The 14,306-nt window shown below is 39.8% G+C and overlaps 1 protein-coding gene across 3 annotated transcripts; it reads left to right on the forward strand.

Moving 5' to 3' along the window:
* LOC114784938 (NF-kappa-B inhibitor zeta) lies at window positions 1–7,176 on the forward strand. Of its 3 annotated transcripts, XM_028970825.1 has the most exons (12): window positions 1–103; window positions 185–357; window positions 1,255–1,376; window positions 1,458–1,476; window positions 1,951–1,997; window positions 2,132–2,679; window positions 4,145–4,250; window positions 4,346–4,492; window positions 4,990–5,050; window positions 5,389–5,552; window positions 5,855–5,990; window positions 6,064–7,176. In XM_028970825.1, the coding sequence occupies exons 2-11, from the start codon at window positions 225–227 to the stop codon at window positions 5,981–5,983; spliced, it is 1,476 nt and encodes a 491-aa protein (XP_028826658.1). In that variant the 5' UTR covers window positions 1–103; window positions 185–224; the 3' UTR covers window positions 5,984–5,990; window positions 6,064–7,176. The 3 variants fall into 3 exon arrangements, with proteins under 3 accessions (XP_028826658.1, XP_028826657.1, XP_028826659.1); XM_028970824.1 differs by having other exon boundaries at window positions 5,855–7,176; XM_028970826.1 differs by having other exon boundaries at window positions 2,606–2,679; window positions 5,855–7,176.
* The last annotated feature ends 7,130 nt before the right edge of the window (window positions 7,177–14,306 follow it).

Genomic DNA, 14,306 nt, shown 5'->3' on the forward strand with positions numbered 1-14,306 from the left:
TTTTGGAGGAGACTTTGTGCACGCCCCCTGCACCCTCTGGTAAAGCAGCAGCGCTAGTTTTACTGGCTCGGCATTCGCACCAGAGGTGCAGCAGGACTGCCAGGTATTGCTTCAGATTTATATTACTCTGCATTGCATGCAAAGATTGGGTTTTATTTACCTGAAATCCTTTTGTGTTTTGCAGGCCGAAAGTGTAAATATATATTTATATATACATAAAGTAAATGATGCAAGATGCCGGAGAAGGGAACAAGCTTTACCGTGGAAGCGCTTCCATTCCACTGGGAAACACAATGGGTGGCAGTTCAGGTAATGAAAGACTTGCAGGCAGAAGAACACATTCAAGAATCTTCAAAGGTAATGAGAATTTAATAATTAAAAGCCATATTAAATCATACTTTTGCCTGCCCTCCATACCAAGTAGTTTATTTTATGTTTGTAATGCCATCTGGAGGTGGGAGGGACGGATTAGGCAGCATTTCGTCTTTGAAATTGGAAAAAATGGTAATGTTTAAGGATTTGAGTGACTTTTATGTCGGCCACATTACAGGTCATATGATCCCCAGAACCGCAGCTCTTGTTCCTGGTCTGCAGTGGACCTAGTGGTCAAAAGAAAGGATAATTAGTGAATGTGAGATCATAATACGTGTTCTTAGAAGTTGGGTCCATATCGAGGCAAAGTTGTAAAGGTTTTTTGGCCAAGTGTTTTTCTTGCCCATCTGAAAGACCCATGAAATGTTTTTCACCTGTGTTTAGCTGTCAGACTAGGCAACACACCTTAAAAAAAATCTATATTAATATTTAACATTCTCATGTAGAACACAAGAGGTCGTATAGGCTGTGGAACCCAATTTGCCCAAGAGCTCAGTACTGACCTTGTAACCCCTGACCACCCTGTGTGTGAAAATGTTGCATGGCCTTATTTGTTCAGCCTAATGTAATGAGTGCGAAAGAGAGAAAAGGATGCAAATACCACATGGATTTTATGTATAGCCACTTTATCTGCTTTTTCTGTTACCATAGACATTTTATTGCTATCGTTCTTCTCTATAAGATATTTTTTTACATCGCCATTATTATGTAATCATTATGTAAGATAACCACAATTTTGGGAAACATATAGGTAATATTGTGATGACTAAGTGACTAGAAAAGGGTCCTACGAAGTTTTGTTTTTGTCAGCGATCAACATTATTGCATGATTATTTTGAGTTCATTTCTCTATTCCCATGGGATATTTTTATTCCCATTCAGCCACAAGATGCTCAGAGTCAAAACCTGATAAAAGTTACATTGGTGTCCGAGTGCGAATGCCAGTCAGAGACATCCTGAAGAACATCCGAATTGCCAAGGGAATTGACCCCAAAGGCACCCAGGTAGCAAATTACAGTTTTAAGAAATAATTCAAATGGACCCAAAAATGGGAGTCCTAGTAACTACCTGTTATTCCTTCTCAGGGGAACTTGCCATCGCAAGGTAAGGAAAGTATTCTTGTGTTCTATTTGTTTTGCTCCTATTGTATACTACATACTTACATGATATACTTTCACTTTACACTGTGCTTACTATAATATTTAAATCATGATGAAAACCTCATATCAATAAAAAAGTGCATGAAATTGAATGGTTCGTTATGCATCCTCTTAATTGGCCTGAAAACCCCTTCATTGTCTGTCTCCATCTTTATATATGGTGGGATTTTGCATTTGTGTGATATGTCAGAATCCCCACATGAACAAAGCTGTGCTCATTGTTGTTGCATGTGTATACATTTAAAAACAGTTATCGCAATTTTGCTTATAGTCACACGTTGAAATATAAACAAATTTTATACAAATTTATATTCATACAAATTAGTGAAGGGCTAAATTAAATTAATTGCAAGTTAGTACATCTTTAAAAGTTGTTTACCTATATGTGGAATAATTATCATGCATTTATTTTTTAAAGGAGAGAAGAAACGTGTCAATACATCAGCATGTCGTAGAAACAGACAGGTACGTTCCCTAGATTGACATTTTATTTCAGTGATTTTCCACTTGACATTTACTAAAAAACCCTGAAATCTCAGAGTGTTTTACATAAGATGTTAGATCATTCAAAGGTGCTGTGCACTTTGTTTTTTCTGAAGACAATGCTCAATGCACAGAGCCTGGAGGAGCTTTCCATTATAGCAGAAGTGTTGGAGGAAGACCTGAAGACCACATCTCTACAACAACCACATAAGGATCTTTGCTGCTTCAGCTGGCCTGCAAGCAAAGCCAGCCTGTCAGAGGAGTTTTTTCTTGACAAAAGTTCACCTCAAGCTGTCCAGGAGAAAGTGTGGGACTCGGACTTCCTTCAAGACACCAGCTCACTGTGTTTCCCTGGATTCCGTCCCAGCTTCACTTCCTTCTCAGATGGCTCAGGGGGTTACAGCAGTGATGAATCAGAGGATCTGAAGTTTTGTTTCAAGCCCCATGAGGCCTCTTCCTCCGATGGAACATTGGGGTCCATTTGTAATTTCAGCACAGAACCTCTGGACAGATCACTGAAAACTGCAGAAACAAAAACGCCCTACATCTTTCATGAAGAGTGGGAAAATGTGTTTTTTTTCTGGGTTCAGGTGGAGTGGGAGAACAGTTTTCTGAAGAGCATCACAAATCAAGACCTACTGGTTCCTGATAAGAATGGGAAGATGTAAGTCGATATTCAGATCCATTAGAATGAACAGATTTTCATTATTCAATGCCTATAAAGATGTGTAACTCTCTTGCTTTGCTTATAAAAATCAATCATGGTCAAAATAAATTAGGTTTTCTGAGGAAAATAAAATTACGGAAGAAAATGTCAAACTGATTTCTACAAAATAATGAAATACAAATATGAAGCATGAAATATTCACCCCTAATTTAAGTAATTAGTGGAGAGGAGGTCACTTGACTGCAGTGACTGTGTTTGGTTAATCATTAATCATAGGGGCAGTGGTGGCCTAGCGGTTAAGGAAGCGGCCCCGTAATCAGAAGGTTGCCGGTTCGAATCCCGATCCGCCAAGGTGCCACTGAGGTGCCACTGAGCAAAGCACCGTCCCCACACACTGCTCCCCGGGCGCCGGTCATGGCTGCCCACTGCTCACTCAGGGTGATGGGTTAAATGCAGAGGACAAATTTCACTGTGTGCACTGTGTGCTGTGCTGCTGTGTATCACATGTGACAATCACTTCACTTTATTATTCCTGGTTACCATTATAAAATGAAGACAAAAGAACACTCCAAGCAACTTAAAAAAGGTTATTAAAGAGGATATGTTGGATAAAAAAACTGAACATCCCATCCCCTAGAATTCAGTTAAATCCATCAAGACCAAGCCGTCCTCATAAACTGAGCAACTGTGCAAGGAGACTAGTGAGAAGGGCCACCAGGACACCTTTGACTAGTCTGAAGGAGTTACCCGTTTCTGCAGCTGAGATGGGTTGTCTGGGTTCTTCACCAGTGAAAGCTTTATGGGACAGTGGCAATGAGAATGCCACCATTGAAGAAACTCTAGTCTAATCTAGAGTTTGCCAAAAGGCATGTTGCAGACTCTAAGTCCCTAACACACCACAAAACACACCATCCCCACTGTGAAGCATGGTGGGGACAGCTGTGTGGATTCTTCTTGGCAGTGGGACCTGGAAGTCTTATAAATGTAGAAGGTAAAATGAATGCAGTAACATATAGTAAAATCCCAGATGACTATTTGATTCCATCTGCAAGACACCTGCAGCTTGCAGCCTGATTTTCCATCAAGACAACAAGGTGGATGTTCTGGAATGGACAAGTCAAAGCCCAGACCTCAGTTCGGTAGATAATTTGTGTCTGGACGTAAAAAGGGCTGTTCACACCCAACCGCAACAGAGCTTTAAAAGTTTTGAACATATGTGTGTCCATATGTGCCAGCCTGATTGGGACCTATCCACACAGACTCATGCAGCTACTAAATACTGACATGAAGGGGGTGATCACTTGATATGTCAATATTTTGTAGAAATCTGTTTTCAATTTGACATTAAATGTGCTGTATTGTTTTGGGTTTTTTTATCATGATAAAACTTCCAAGGAGCTGAATACTTTTTATAGGCACTGTAGAAGTGAACTGAAAACATTTGCATCTGATCTATGTCTAGGATGCTCCATCAGTTTGTGGAACAGGGTAGGAGAGCACCTGTGTATGTCATTGCTAAGCGGATGGCTGGCATGGAGAAACTGGACGTCCGAGATGAGGAAGGGAAGGGAAGTGCTAAGCCCTTTTTTAAAAGCAAGCTTAAGACAAGTCTTCACCTGAAATGCATGGTACTATCATTTCTACCATCCTTTCTTTTCCTTAGACTGCCCTTCACCTGGCTGCAGAAAGAAATCAGCATCTGATGGTGTCGGACCTGCTCTGTCTTGGGGCTAATGTTAATAAGAGAGACATGTATGGAAAGACATGCTTCCACCTGAGCGCTGAGAATGGTTACGTTAGAGTGTTAGAGGTGAGTTTTCAACTCAGATATTCAAATAACAATTTAAACAAATGAATTTCTGAACGAGTGTCACATAGGTCATGAATGTGACGTGAAAAAGATCAACCACTGCCAAAGGAAACTCTTCAGTGCAGTGTGTTTATTGGGTGTATTAGGGGGTAGGCCGACATATGAAATTCACCATGTAAATCCACATAGATATACCATGTTAATCTCCTCAGGGCCTGGTATGAGAGAACTCATGCCAGAGAACTGATCTTAAGAATACTGTGGGTTTTGAAAGAATCAGAAAAAACATGAGCATATAGTAATCAAAACATTACTAATTAAAGCATTAATTATGACAGCCATGGAATGTCCATGTATGAAAGTTAATTATTTCCCCGATTCATATATGCTTGACTGCTATAGTATCTTGGAACGCTTTTTTTTTTCCTTTTTTCGCTGCTGTTGTACGTTAATCCTGTTGCTGAGTTAGTGATGCAGTTCATTTGATTTTGCTACAGGTGCTGGACAAATTCATGAAAGGTGGTCTGCATGTAGATATGGAGATCAAAGACTGTAATGGTATAAATGGTTTACATGTTTCATGTTACACATGCTTGGCCATTTTAGTAAATAGTCCCACCCACTGTCTTCATATTGGATTTTATTGCTACAAAAATGAACAATTTTAATTAAACAGTTACAACAATTTTACAATGCAGGTTTATTATCACTGCCTACTACATTCACCATTAATTCTGCATTATTAATGAATGATTAGCTTAATATTTATGCTACATGATAGCATTCACTCACTCACACTTATATTCAAATTTGAGAGATATAGTTGAAGTAATGAAATGTGAGATGAACAAGGCTGCACTGTGTACAAAATACCATATCATGAGTCTGTCTTGCAGGCCTCACTGCACTCCAGAGTGCATCTGTGGCCTTGGGCAGCACTGGGAGAGCAGTGGAACAGACCAAGGACCCCAGTCAGACCCAGCTGCAGACACTGCGCCATCACCAGATGATTGAGACGCTGGAGTGCCTCTTAAAGATGGAGGGCACCATGCATCATCTGGTAAGTGAGTGAGCAAAATAGGTCTGTGGAGGTGTTTTTGTGGGTCTTTCTGAGCACGAGTGTCACATCGGCGAGCTGATGGGGGAAGGAAGCACAGAGGTGGGACATACTGGGAACAAGGATTTATTAAATAATAAATAAACAACGGCACGATGGCCGAAAGCAGGGAAATAAAGGGGAGAACTGAAACTAGACCGCAGGCGTGTGCCGATTGCCAGAACTCAAAACAACACCAAACCGAACAGTTGCAGGGTCCACAAAGAGGCACGGCGCCATTTAACTTCTGGCTTGATTGGACCCAGGTCATGTCTCCAGCTGACGCCAATTCTGACAGTGAGAAAGAGAAACTCATCTCAGTCCCACATGGCAAGATACAACCTGCCAACTGGGAGCCACAAGGCTATGCAAGGACCCCACTTCACCCCAAATAACAATGAGGTACTTTTCATGTGAACTTAATTCTGATCAGTGCTCCTGATGTACAGAAAAGCATCATATATTTGCTTTACAGGGGATCTGCATGACCTAGCTGTGGTTCCATAAACCTTGAGTCCTGTTAACTGACAGTAAATGTTTTTGAGTTAATACAAGCTTGAACCTGTCTTGGATATAATCAAATACTCCAAATTTTAGAACATAACTGCTGAGAGGATTGTACCCCAAGGTATGGACAAAGCTATGTATTTTGCAACTGTTTTTGCAAAGCTGTCAACACCAGGCCCAGCCTAGTGTTGCTCACTCTTTCAGATATGCAGAGGTTGCGTAGTAGCTGGTTTCTGTGAAACTTCAACTGTTTGTTACATTCTTGTAGCAAGATGACTGTTATAAACATGTTGGTGCCTGTACTTTTGCTCCAAGAGCAAAAGTGGTAGAGTCATGATTTCCTACATATATCTGTAAAACATAAAGGTAACCAAGAACTATAAGCACTATGGAAACAAACATTGATGCCAAAACTCATTTCCTGCTTTCTGCAGTCTTGAAGAAAATGTTGTTCTTAAATTAGATCCAGTCTTAAGTGTGTGTGATAGCCTTTCTTGTAATTCAGCTGGAAATTTTTAACTATGGACAAAAAATAGTCCCTACTTTGTTAGGTGAAAAATATGGGTATATTTAGGTATATGGACATTTTTTGTTTTGGCTCTTTCATTCTACACCCTCAAAATGGTCAGCAGATATACAGTATAATCCATAGTGATCTTGACCTTCATACTGAGAGGTGACTTTCATAGGACTTTATGTTAGAATTTTAGTCAGAATATAGCCATTACTATATAGTCTTCAGTTATTTAGGGTATAAGGGGCAGTTTTTCTGCATATGTTTTGCATATGTTTTGTTCATTTGTCTTATAGTAAAACAAATATCAGTATTTAGGTGTAACGGTTAGTATATGCTATAGATCATGATTAATTTTTAAAAATGTATTGCATATACATTCTAGGGAATATATTTGAGTTTAATCTTTTCATTTGGAGATATAGAAATCTCTACAATATTTAGATCAATTTATTTTGCATGGGATTCCAAGATATTTGTATTGTTGTGGAAGGTTTTGTTTGTGAGACTTTGTTTTTACTTTTCACAGATTAAACCAAATAAAGCATATTTCATTGTTCATCAAAATGACCAATTATTATTTGTGGAGGGAAAATTTAAAATAAAATAAAATGTGTATGACCTAATTCTGTGTGGTTTGGTTTAAAGGTTATGTTTGCTAAAGGTGATTATAAAAAAGGTGATAAAAAAGATTTAGAAATTTACTATGTCTTACACCTTGTCAGGATTAGGTGCATTCAAAGAGCAGGTCTTCCTCCTTGCTAAAAACACATTGATGGACTGCAGGGCAACACCAGCAGTATTCAGCTTGTCACGCACAGTCTGTGTTCATACAGATCAAACAGACCTCACCCATCAGAAGTTTTTGTTAGCTGATCCAGCTAGGTGAGATTCCAGCAGAGTCAGCAACTTGCAGCAACTTGTTCTGCATGTTCATATCAAAGGTGCTTAAGGTTTGAAGGAAGCATTGCAGGCAGTAAAACATAAAATGTTAAATGCTGTAAATGTAAAACATAAAACATAAGGGTGCATTTGCAGACATGCTGGAAATGTTGGGGGACTCAGGAGGAGGGCATGGTTTGGAGTGGGCTGCAGGGCAGGAGATTACATTTACATTTACATTTACATTTAAGGCATTTGGCAGACGGCCTTATCCAGAGCGACTTACAACGTGCTTTCAAGTTACCATCAATGAAGTGATCAGTTCCGGTTCATTAGGACCCCAACTATGAATACAACCTTTTTATTCACTCTGTTGTAGATTCTGTACACAAGTTCGACAATAAGAACATTACAAGTTAATCTAATATTCTCTAAAGAGGAAAGTCTTGAGCTGCCGTTTGAAAATACTCAGTGACTGAGCTGTTCTGACCTCGAGGTCAAGTTCATTCCACCATGAGGGGCCAAGACAGAAGAGTCTAGATGAGTGTCTTCCTTTTACCTTTAGTGATGCAGGGACAGGCGAGCAGTACTGGAGGCTCAGAGTATATGAGGTGCAGTGCGTGGTGTAATAAGGGCTGTGAGGTAGGATGGTGCTACTCCATGTTTGGCTTTGTAGGCCAGCATCAGTATTTTGAACCTGATGCGTGCAGCTGCTGGGAGCCAGTGGAGGCAACGTAGCAGAGGGGTGGTGTGGGAGAATTTGAGGAGGTTGAAGATCAGTCGTGCTGCTGCATTTTGTATGAGTTGTAGAGGTCGGATGGTACTTAGAGGTAGAAGATGAGAAAATGCTTGGGTGCAGGGAAACAGTATAGAGCCCAAGCCCACATGACGGCGGTGCGAGCCGGTGAACGAGGTCTAATGACCAGTGAAGGTGGTGCAGGCAAAGATTGATAGACAGTACTGGGCCCTTGGCCGTATCAGTGGGGAACCAGATGGGAGGGTGCCCGGTGACCGCCTCAAAAGGGGAGATGTCCGTAGCCATGGAGACGTCTTATGGAGACCCCCAACTGACTCTATAAGTAGCGCCAGAACCTGATGATGAATTGGGTTCCCTGTCTGAAAGAAGATTTTTGGGGGTCTGTGCTACCGCACCACTTCCCTCAGAACAATATCTAAAATTTGGTCAACCAACACTAGAATGGTTGTGTGGCCGTCAGGGGTGGGTAGGCCTTTCACAAAGTGATGTGAAACCAAGGGTGGTGAGGGCCCAGCATGGGCAATAAGAGATCCTATGGACGCTGGAGGACATGAGGGCACAGGGCCACGGGGACAAAGGTCCAGTCCAGAGAGGTTTCTGGTGGTGGTGGTTCTTGTGGTGACCCACCACCATGTTCTGGAGCAGTGCCCAACGTACTTGTGCATGGATGGGAGGTGTGGGAAGTATGGTGTCCATGAATGGTGCATCCATGTCAGGTGCAGGCACGAAGAGTGTTCTTGGACTCTGGTCACTATGACAGCATGAATTGGAATTGGGTAAAGAAGAGTGCCCAACAGGCCTATGATAGGAATGCCCTGAACCCCAGACTAGGCCCTGGACAGCTCTTGGGGGTGGTTACGACAGGCAGCTGCAGATTGGTGGCCAGATCCTGATCCATCAGGATCATGGCTGCCCCTGAGTCGATGAGAGCACACCCCTGATGACAACAGGTGAGGTGTTCTGCCCAGCGTGGAGCTGGAAACAGGGAAGTGGCTCACCAGGGGACTTTGGGTGGCGAGGGCATTGTCCAGCTGCTGTAGGTTCTGCTGTAATTCAGAAGAGAAGACAAGTAATGAAAAAAGTAAGCATGAGGCAAAGTCAACACACAAAAAACAAGCAGCAACACAGAATCGTATGAAGTGCAATCATCCATTCGTCTTTATCTGATGCAACAGTTGAGCAGGTGCTATAACAGAAAGAATACGTCAACGGTTTAACATTCAATACTTAATTGTCATTAACGTTTTAAGTTTTCGGTCATATAGAGATTACCCTCACTTTCCGTAATTGCTTATTCTTAAGAAGGGTCGCAGCTGCTGGAGCCCATCCAGGAACTCAATACATCCCAGAGACTTATGCCAGCCCATTGCAGACACCAATAAATAATGCAATTACCTCTTATGAAATTGTTGGCTTCAGAGCCTCCTCAGGTTTACACATAGAGAACAATTAATCTACTAAACACACGGAGAATTAGATGGCCTAACTAATAAGAAAATTGCATTTGATGTCAGCATTGAGCCGCTGGCCGAGCTGATCAGAGACAATAGTTAAGATAAAGGGTCTCACCATTAGAAAAGGAACATCACATCATAGTTAATTGTGCTTTTATACCTAACAGACCCTGTAACAAGAAGTCCACATTTAAAGCACACTTATTTTCAGCTACAGGTATATTTCAGGCCATAAAACAATGGCAATGGATCTGGCAGACAAAGTCCATCAAACAATAATACGGGCTGAAAGATGGAATTTTCTCAAACAACAAGAAATCTGTTATTTCAGATTTATTGTCTTCATGCCTGCAGAACTATATAGATCTATAATATGAAAGCAGTGGGCAATGTACCGCCCACTGAGCAAAGCACCCCACACACTGCTCCCCGGGGCGTCTGTCATGGCTGCCCACTGCTCACCAAGGGTGACATTTAAAAGCAGAGGACACATTTTGTTGTGACACCATGTGCTGTGCTTCCTGTGTATCACAATGACAATCACTTCACTTTTACTACAGAAGCAGTAAAGTAAGAAGGTAAAATCGAAATATTTTGTCTAATGTGGTTTTGTAGCACCAGCTTATTGTGCGTTACAATTATTGTGCGTTACAATTCATCAGAATATAAATTGCATTCCCTTGTCAAAATGTTGAAAAGTGATAAATATAGAACTCAATAAGATCAGACACATGGCCTGAAAAGAATCAATTGTATAAACAATCATAAAGGGCCTTGGCGACATCTATTGGATTTTGAGTGAATTTGCAATTGTATTTTTTTTTTACCAATAATTTGGCAATGGTAGATTAAACAACTGCAATTCACTCGAATTCCAATAGATGTCGCTCAGACCCTTACTCATTCTACTGTATATGCAATTGATTGGCAAAATGTGAATTTAAATGTGAACTTTTCAATGTAATTCTACAATGTTTTGGTAAATGGTCTATACTATAAGGAATATTACAAGAAACACAAGTGCTACAAAAAGACATTCCCCAAACCTGCTATGTTTATTTCCTTCTTAAGGACTTTATTAATTCCACAAGTGGGAAATGTACAAATTTACGTCCATGGCACAACCTTTCTTGTTTAATTATTAATCCTAAAAGTACATTTAATTTCAAACAATTGTGGGAGTTATATTTCCACTTATCTTTTGTGCATATATACATCTGTAGACATGAGGACAATAGATAGCAGATACACTTTCTCACAGCCACTAGATGCCAAACCCATTTAATGTTTTGGCACAACATGAGCAATATATTGAAAGTGCTCAAAGCTGTATTACCAGCTTTTGTGTGATTATCAACAAGTCAACTTGTTTGCATTCATGGCCATCTGTTCAGATTTCCTTCCCGCATAGTCTTTTTAAAAAATTATTATTCAAAGCATGAATCGCAGACATTATTTTTGCCATCAGAGCTCTCAAGATTTGAAGTTTGCTTTGTCACGTTGGTTTGACATGGCGAGGCAGTAGATCTGAACGATGGCTGGACATGGCGAGGAAGAAGGACACATACGAAGGGAAGTAACATGTAACAATGACCCAACTGCGAACAGACACAAACAGGGCAGCTTTATACAGGCAGAAACAGGTGAAAACAATCAGGAAACATTACACAGGACAAACATGAAACTCCGGTCCAGATCCCACACCTGGAGTAACCCCTTCCGAAGCAGATCAAGACATGCTTGGAGTGAGAGTGGTGGTGGCGGTGGGTTGTGCTGGTCCTAATAAATTTGGTGGTTTTGGGGGCAGAGGTGGCCGCCAAGGTGCCACTGAGGACAATCACTTCACTTTCAAATAAAGAAACACAAAATAATATAAACTTGATTTAGTTGAAAGCTAATTAGATTGTGGGCACTCAAATTTTGAAGACAGGTAAGAGTGACATTCCACTAAACCCTTGCTCCACCATTACCACCCTGACCCTGACCCTGATCGTGCCCCGCCCAGTCCCATCCATGGGGTCAGATGTGCTCTGCACATGCACTGAGATTCTGTAACACATTCATGGTACACATGCCTGATGCTGAAAGCTTTCTGGCTAATAACCCAAGGTGAACTTAAGCAACGTTGTGGTATTATTATAATTCTATACCAAAGGGATAATGTAAACAATACAAGAACCTTGTGCATAATTGTGCACAGCAGTGAAAGAAAATGTACACATCCAGGTTTCACTGATGTAGTGTTGTAGGTTAAACAATGAAACAGACTGACAAAAATAAGAGCAACAACAGTCTTCATATTCAGCTATGACAGGCCACATTGGCGTGCTGCATCAGCCATAACATGTTGTGGTCGCCGTCCTAGATGGGAGACTGCAGACAGATATGGACCAGTTATCGGTGGGGCTGAGTGGTTCCAGACTTCGACAAGGCAACTGGTATTTGGTGCTGAATCATTTTTTTTTTTATTTAAAATAAAGCTTGATAAAGTTTACATTTGTCCCTGTTCAATGAAGAAAAGAGATTGGTGGAAACGATCAGCATTATAAGCATTATCGGTAATTCTAGTAGTGGTGGTGTTTTTTGCTTGTCTGGTTGTTTAATTCTTCTCAAATAAACACTTCAAAACCTTATCTTTTGATCTTCAGCAAAGTGTGTGAATCCTTGTCTGTATGCAAATACAAAAGTGAGGATTGCTGTTTGTCTATGATTTGGCCCAGTAAAACAGTGATTTTACTGATTCGATCAATTTCACTAAAGAAAAAAAAACAGTTATAAAAAATCATAATATTAAAATGTCAGAAAAGACAAAGGACTCTGGCATTAAATTGTTCTGACTTTCTGACTTCTGACTTTCTGGTATTTATGACAATGCATTAATTCTGGTCAAGATCTGATCTTCTGAGGTCAGACCATTGAACCCTTTTAACAAAATCCTTTTATGTCTTGTCTCTCTATAGACATCTTGGTATTGGTATTTTCCAGCTATTTGTAAGAGTCAATACTACGCCTTCAATATCTATCAGCACGTAAAAACTTCATGTATGGAAAATCTGATTAAACCAGGGAAATCTGATTAAGTGAAACATTAAAAGTTTGGTGATTTTTTTGCCACAAAATGTTATCCTCTATATATTTTCACTTGGATTCATCATAGTGAAATTTTTGAGTCCATACCTTGAAAGCAACCTTGAACCATTTTTGCAGTGTGACTGGGCCACTGTTTGGCTTGCCCTCTTCCCATAGTGCAGGGTTCGGCAGAGCCATATTCTGCTCTTCCAAGTGGATTATTGTGAGCTTCAATATGTTTAATTTTTTGTTGCTCAAAACGTGCATCACAAATTCTGGTTATGCCCACCAAAACTGCAATACATTTATGAAGCTTTTTGACATCAGGTAGGCTAAGGCAGGGACATGTCCCCGCCTGGCCATTCATCATCTGTTTATCTTTCAGCCAGCAAGGGGCAGTAGTATTTACATCAAGTTGTAGTTTATTTCACACATTCCACCAAGTGTAATATGATTTAGAATATGTCAAAAAATTCTTATGTCTTGTAAATTATATTTTAAGTAAAATGCACAATTTATTTATTCATTTTTGATAAGCCATAGAACAGACATTGATGGGATAGTCATAGAAAATTAGCTGATTTTGTAAATTTGCCCACTAACAAAGAAAAGATCAGTCTATCATTTAAATGGCAGGTTCGTTTGAACAGTGAGACAGAAAATTAACAAAAAATTTTTGAACAATACATTTCAAAACAGTCATTTAATTTCATTAAGTTGCATTGTCATGAATAAAATAACCATGTGATAGAGACAGCTATTCCAAGCATACTGAGATAAGTCTGTATAAAGACTCCACAGTACAGATTTCACTGGAAATGTGAAATCCCTCTCACTTAATAAAAGAGGAAAAACACGTTCCGGCCTCTAGTTTTCTGGCTAGAATTGCTGGCTACATTTAATATACTCAATCGCCTATTATGAAATGTGTGCGTTTTAATACACTGCATTTGAGCAGTGTACACTGCAAATTAATTTAACGTGTAAAACCAGTTAAAGATCTGCTTCTGAATACAGTAATAGCATCAAAAAACGTGACACCGGGAATCAATATTTCTAGCATCATAATAAGAAACATCACAGGGTTGCTCCACAGAGAGAGTTACAAAAGCATCGAGAGTGAAAAATGAGTTCCAGATTAATGTAAATTTCTATAGCTTTATAAAATATCATGACACTGAGCTTTTCAAAACTGAATAAAATGTGAATTTTTGCCTGATGCGAATACACTGCTTATTAAATAATTAAATATACAAAATTTATATACACATACACTATTGTCTGCACATTTAAGGTGGGAACAAAAGATACGGCACCAACTGAGCTCTGGTCATGTACTGGTATCGATGTAGGGAAGCTGAAGCTGTGTGTGAGGGAACAACGTAAGACAGTTTTTATGTTAGATGTTAAAATGCTTATTTTTAAAAATGCAGTTTTTTTATGAGAAAATTTCATCTTATTTTCTTCTTCAAAAAGAACTGATAAGTACAGAATATCAAAGAGTCAACAGTATTGTTATATTGGACATCATATCA

The sequence above is a fragment of the Denticeps clupeoides genome, chromosome 2 (genome assembly GCF_900700375.1).
Source record: "Denticeps clupeoides chromosome 2, fDenClu1.1, whole genome shotgun sequence".
NCBI lineage: Eukaryota > Metazoa > Chordata > Actinopteri > Clupeiformes > Denticipitidae > Denticeps > Denticeps clupeoides.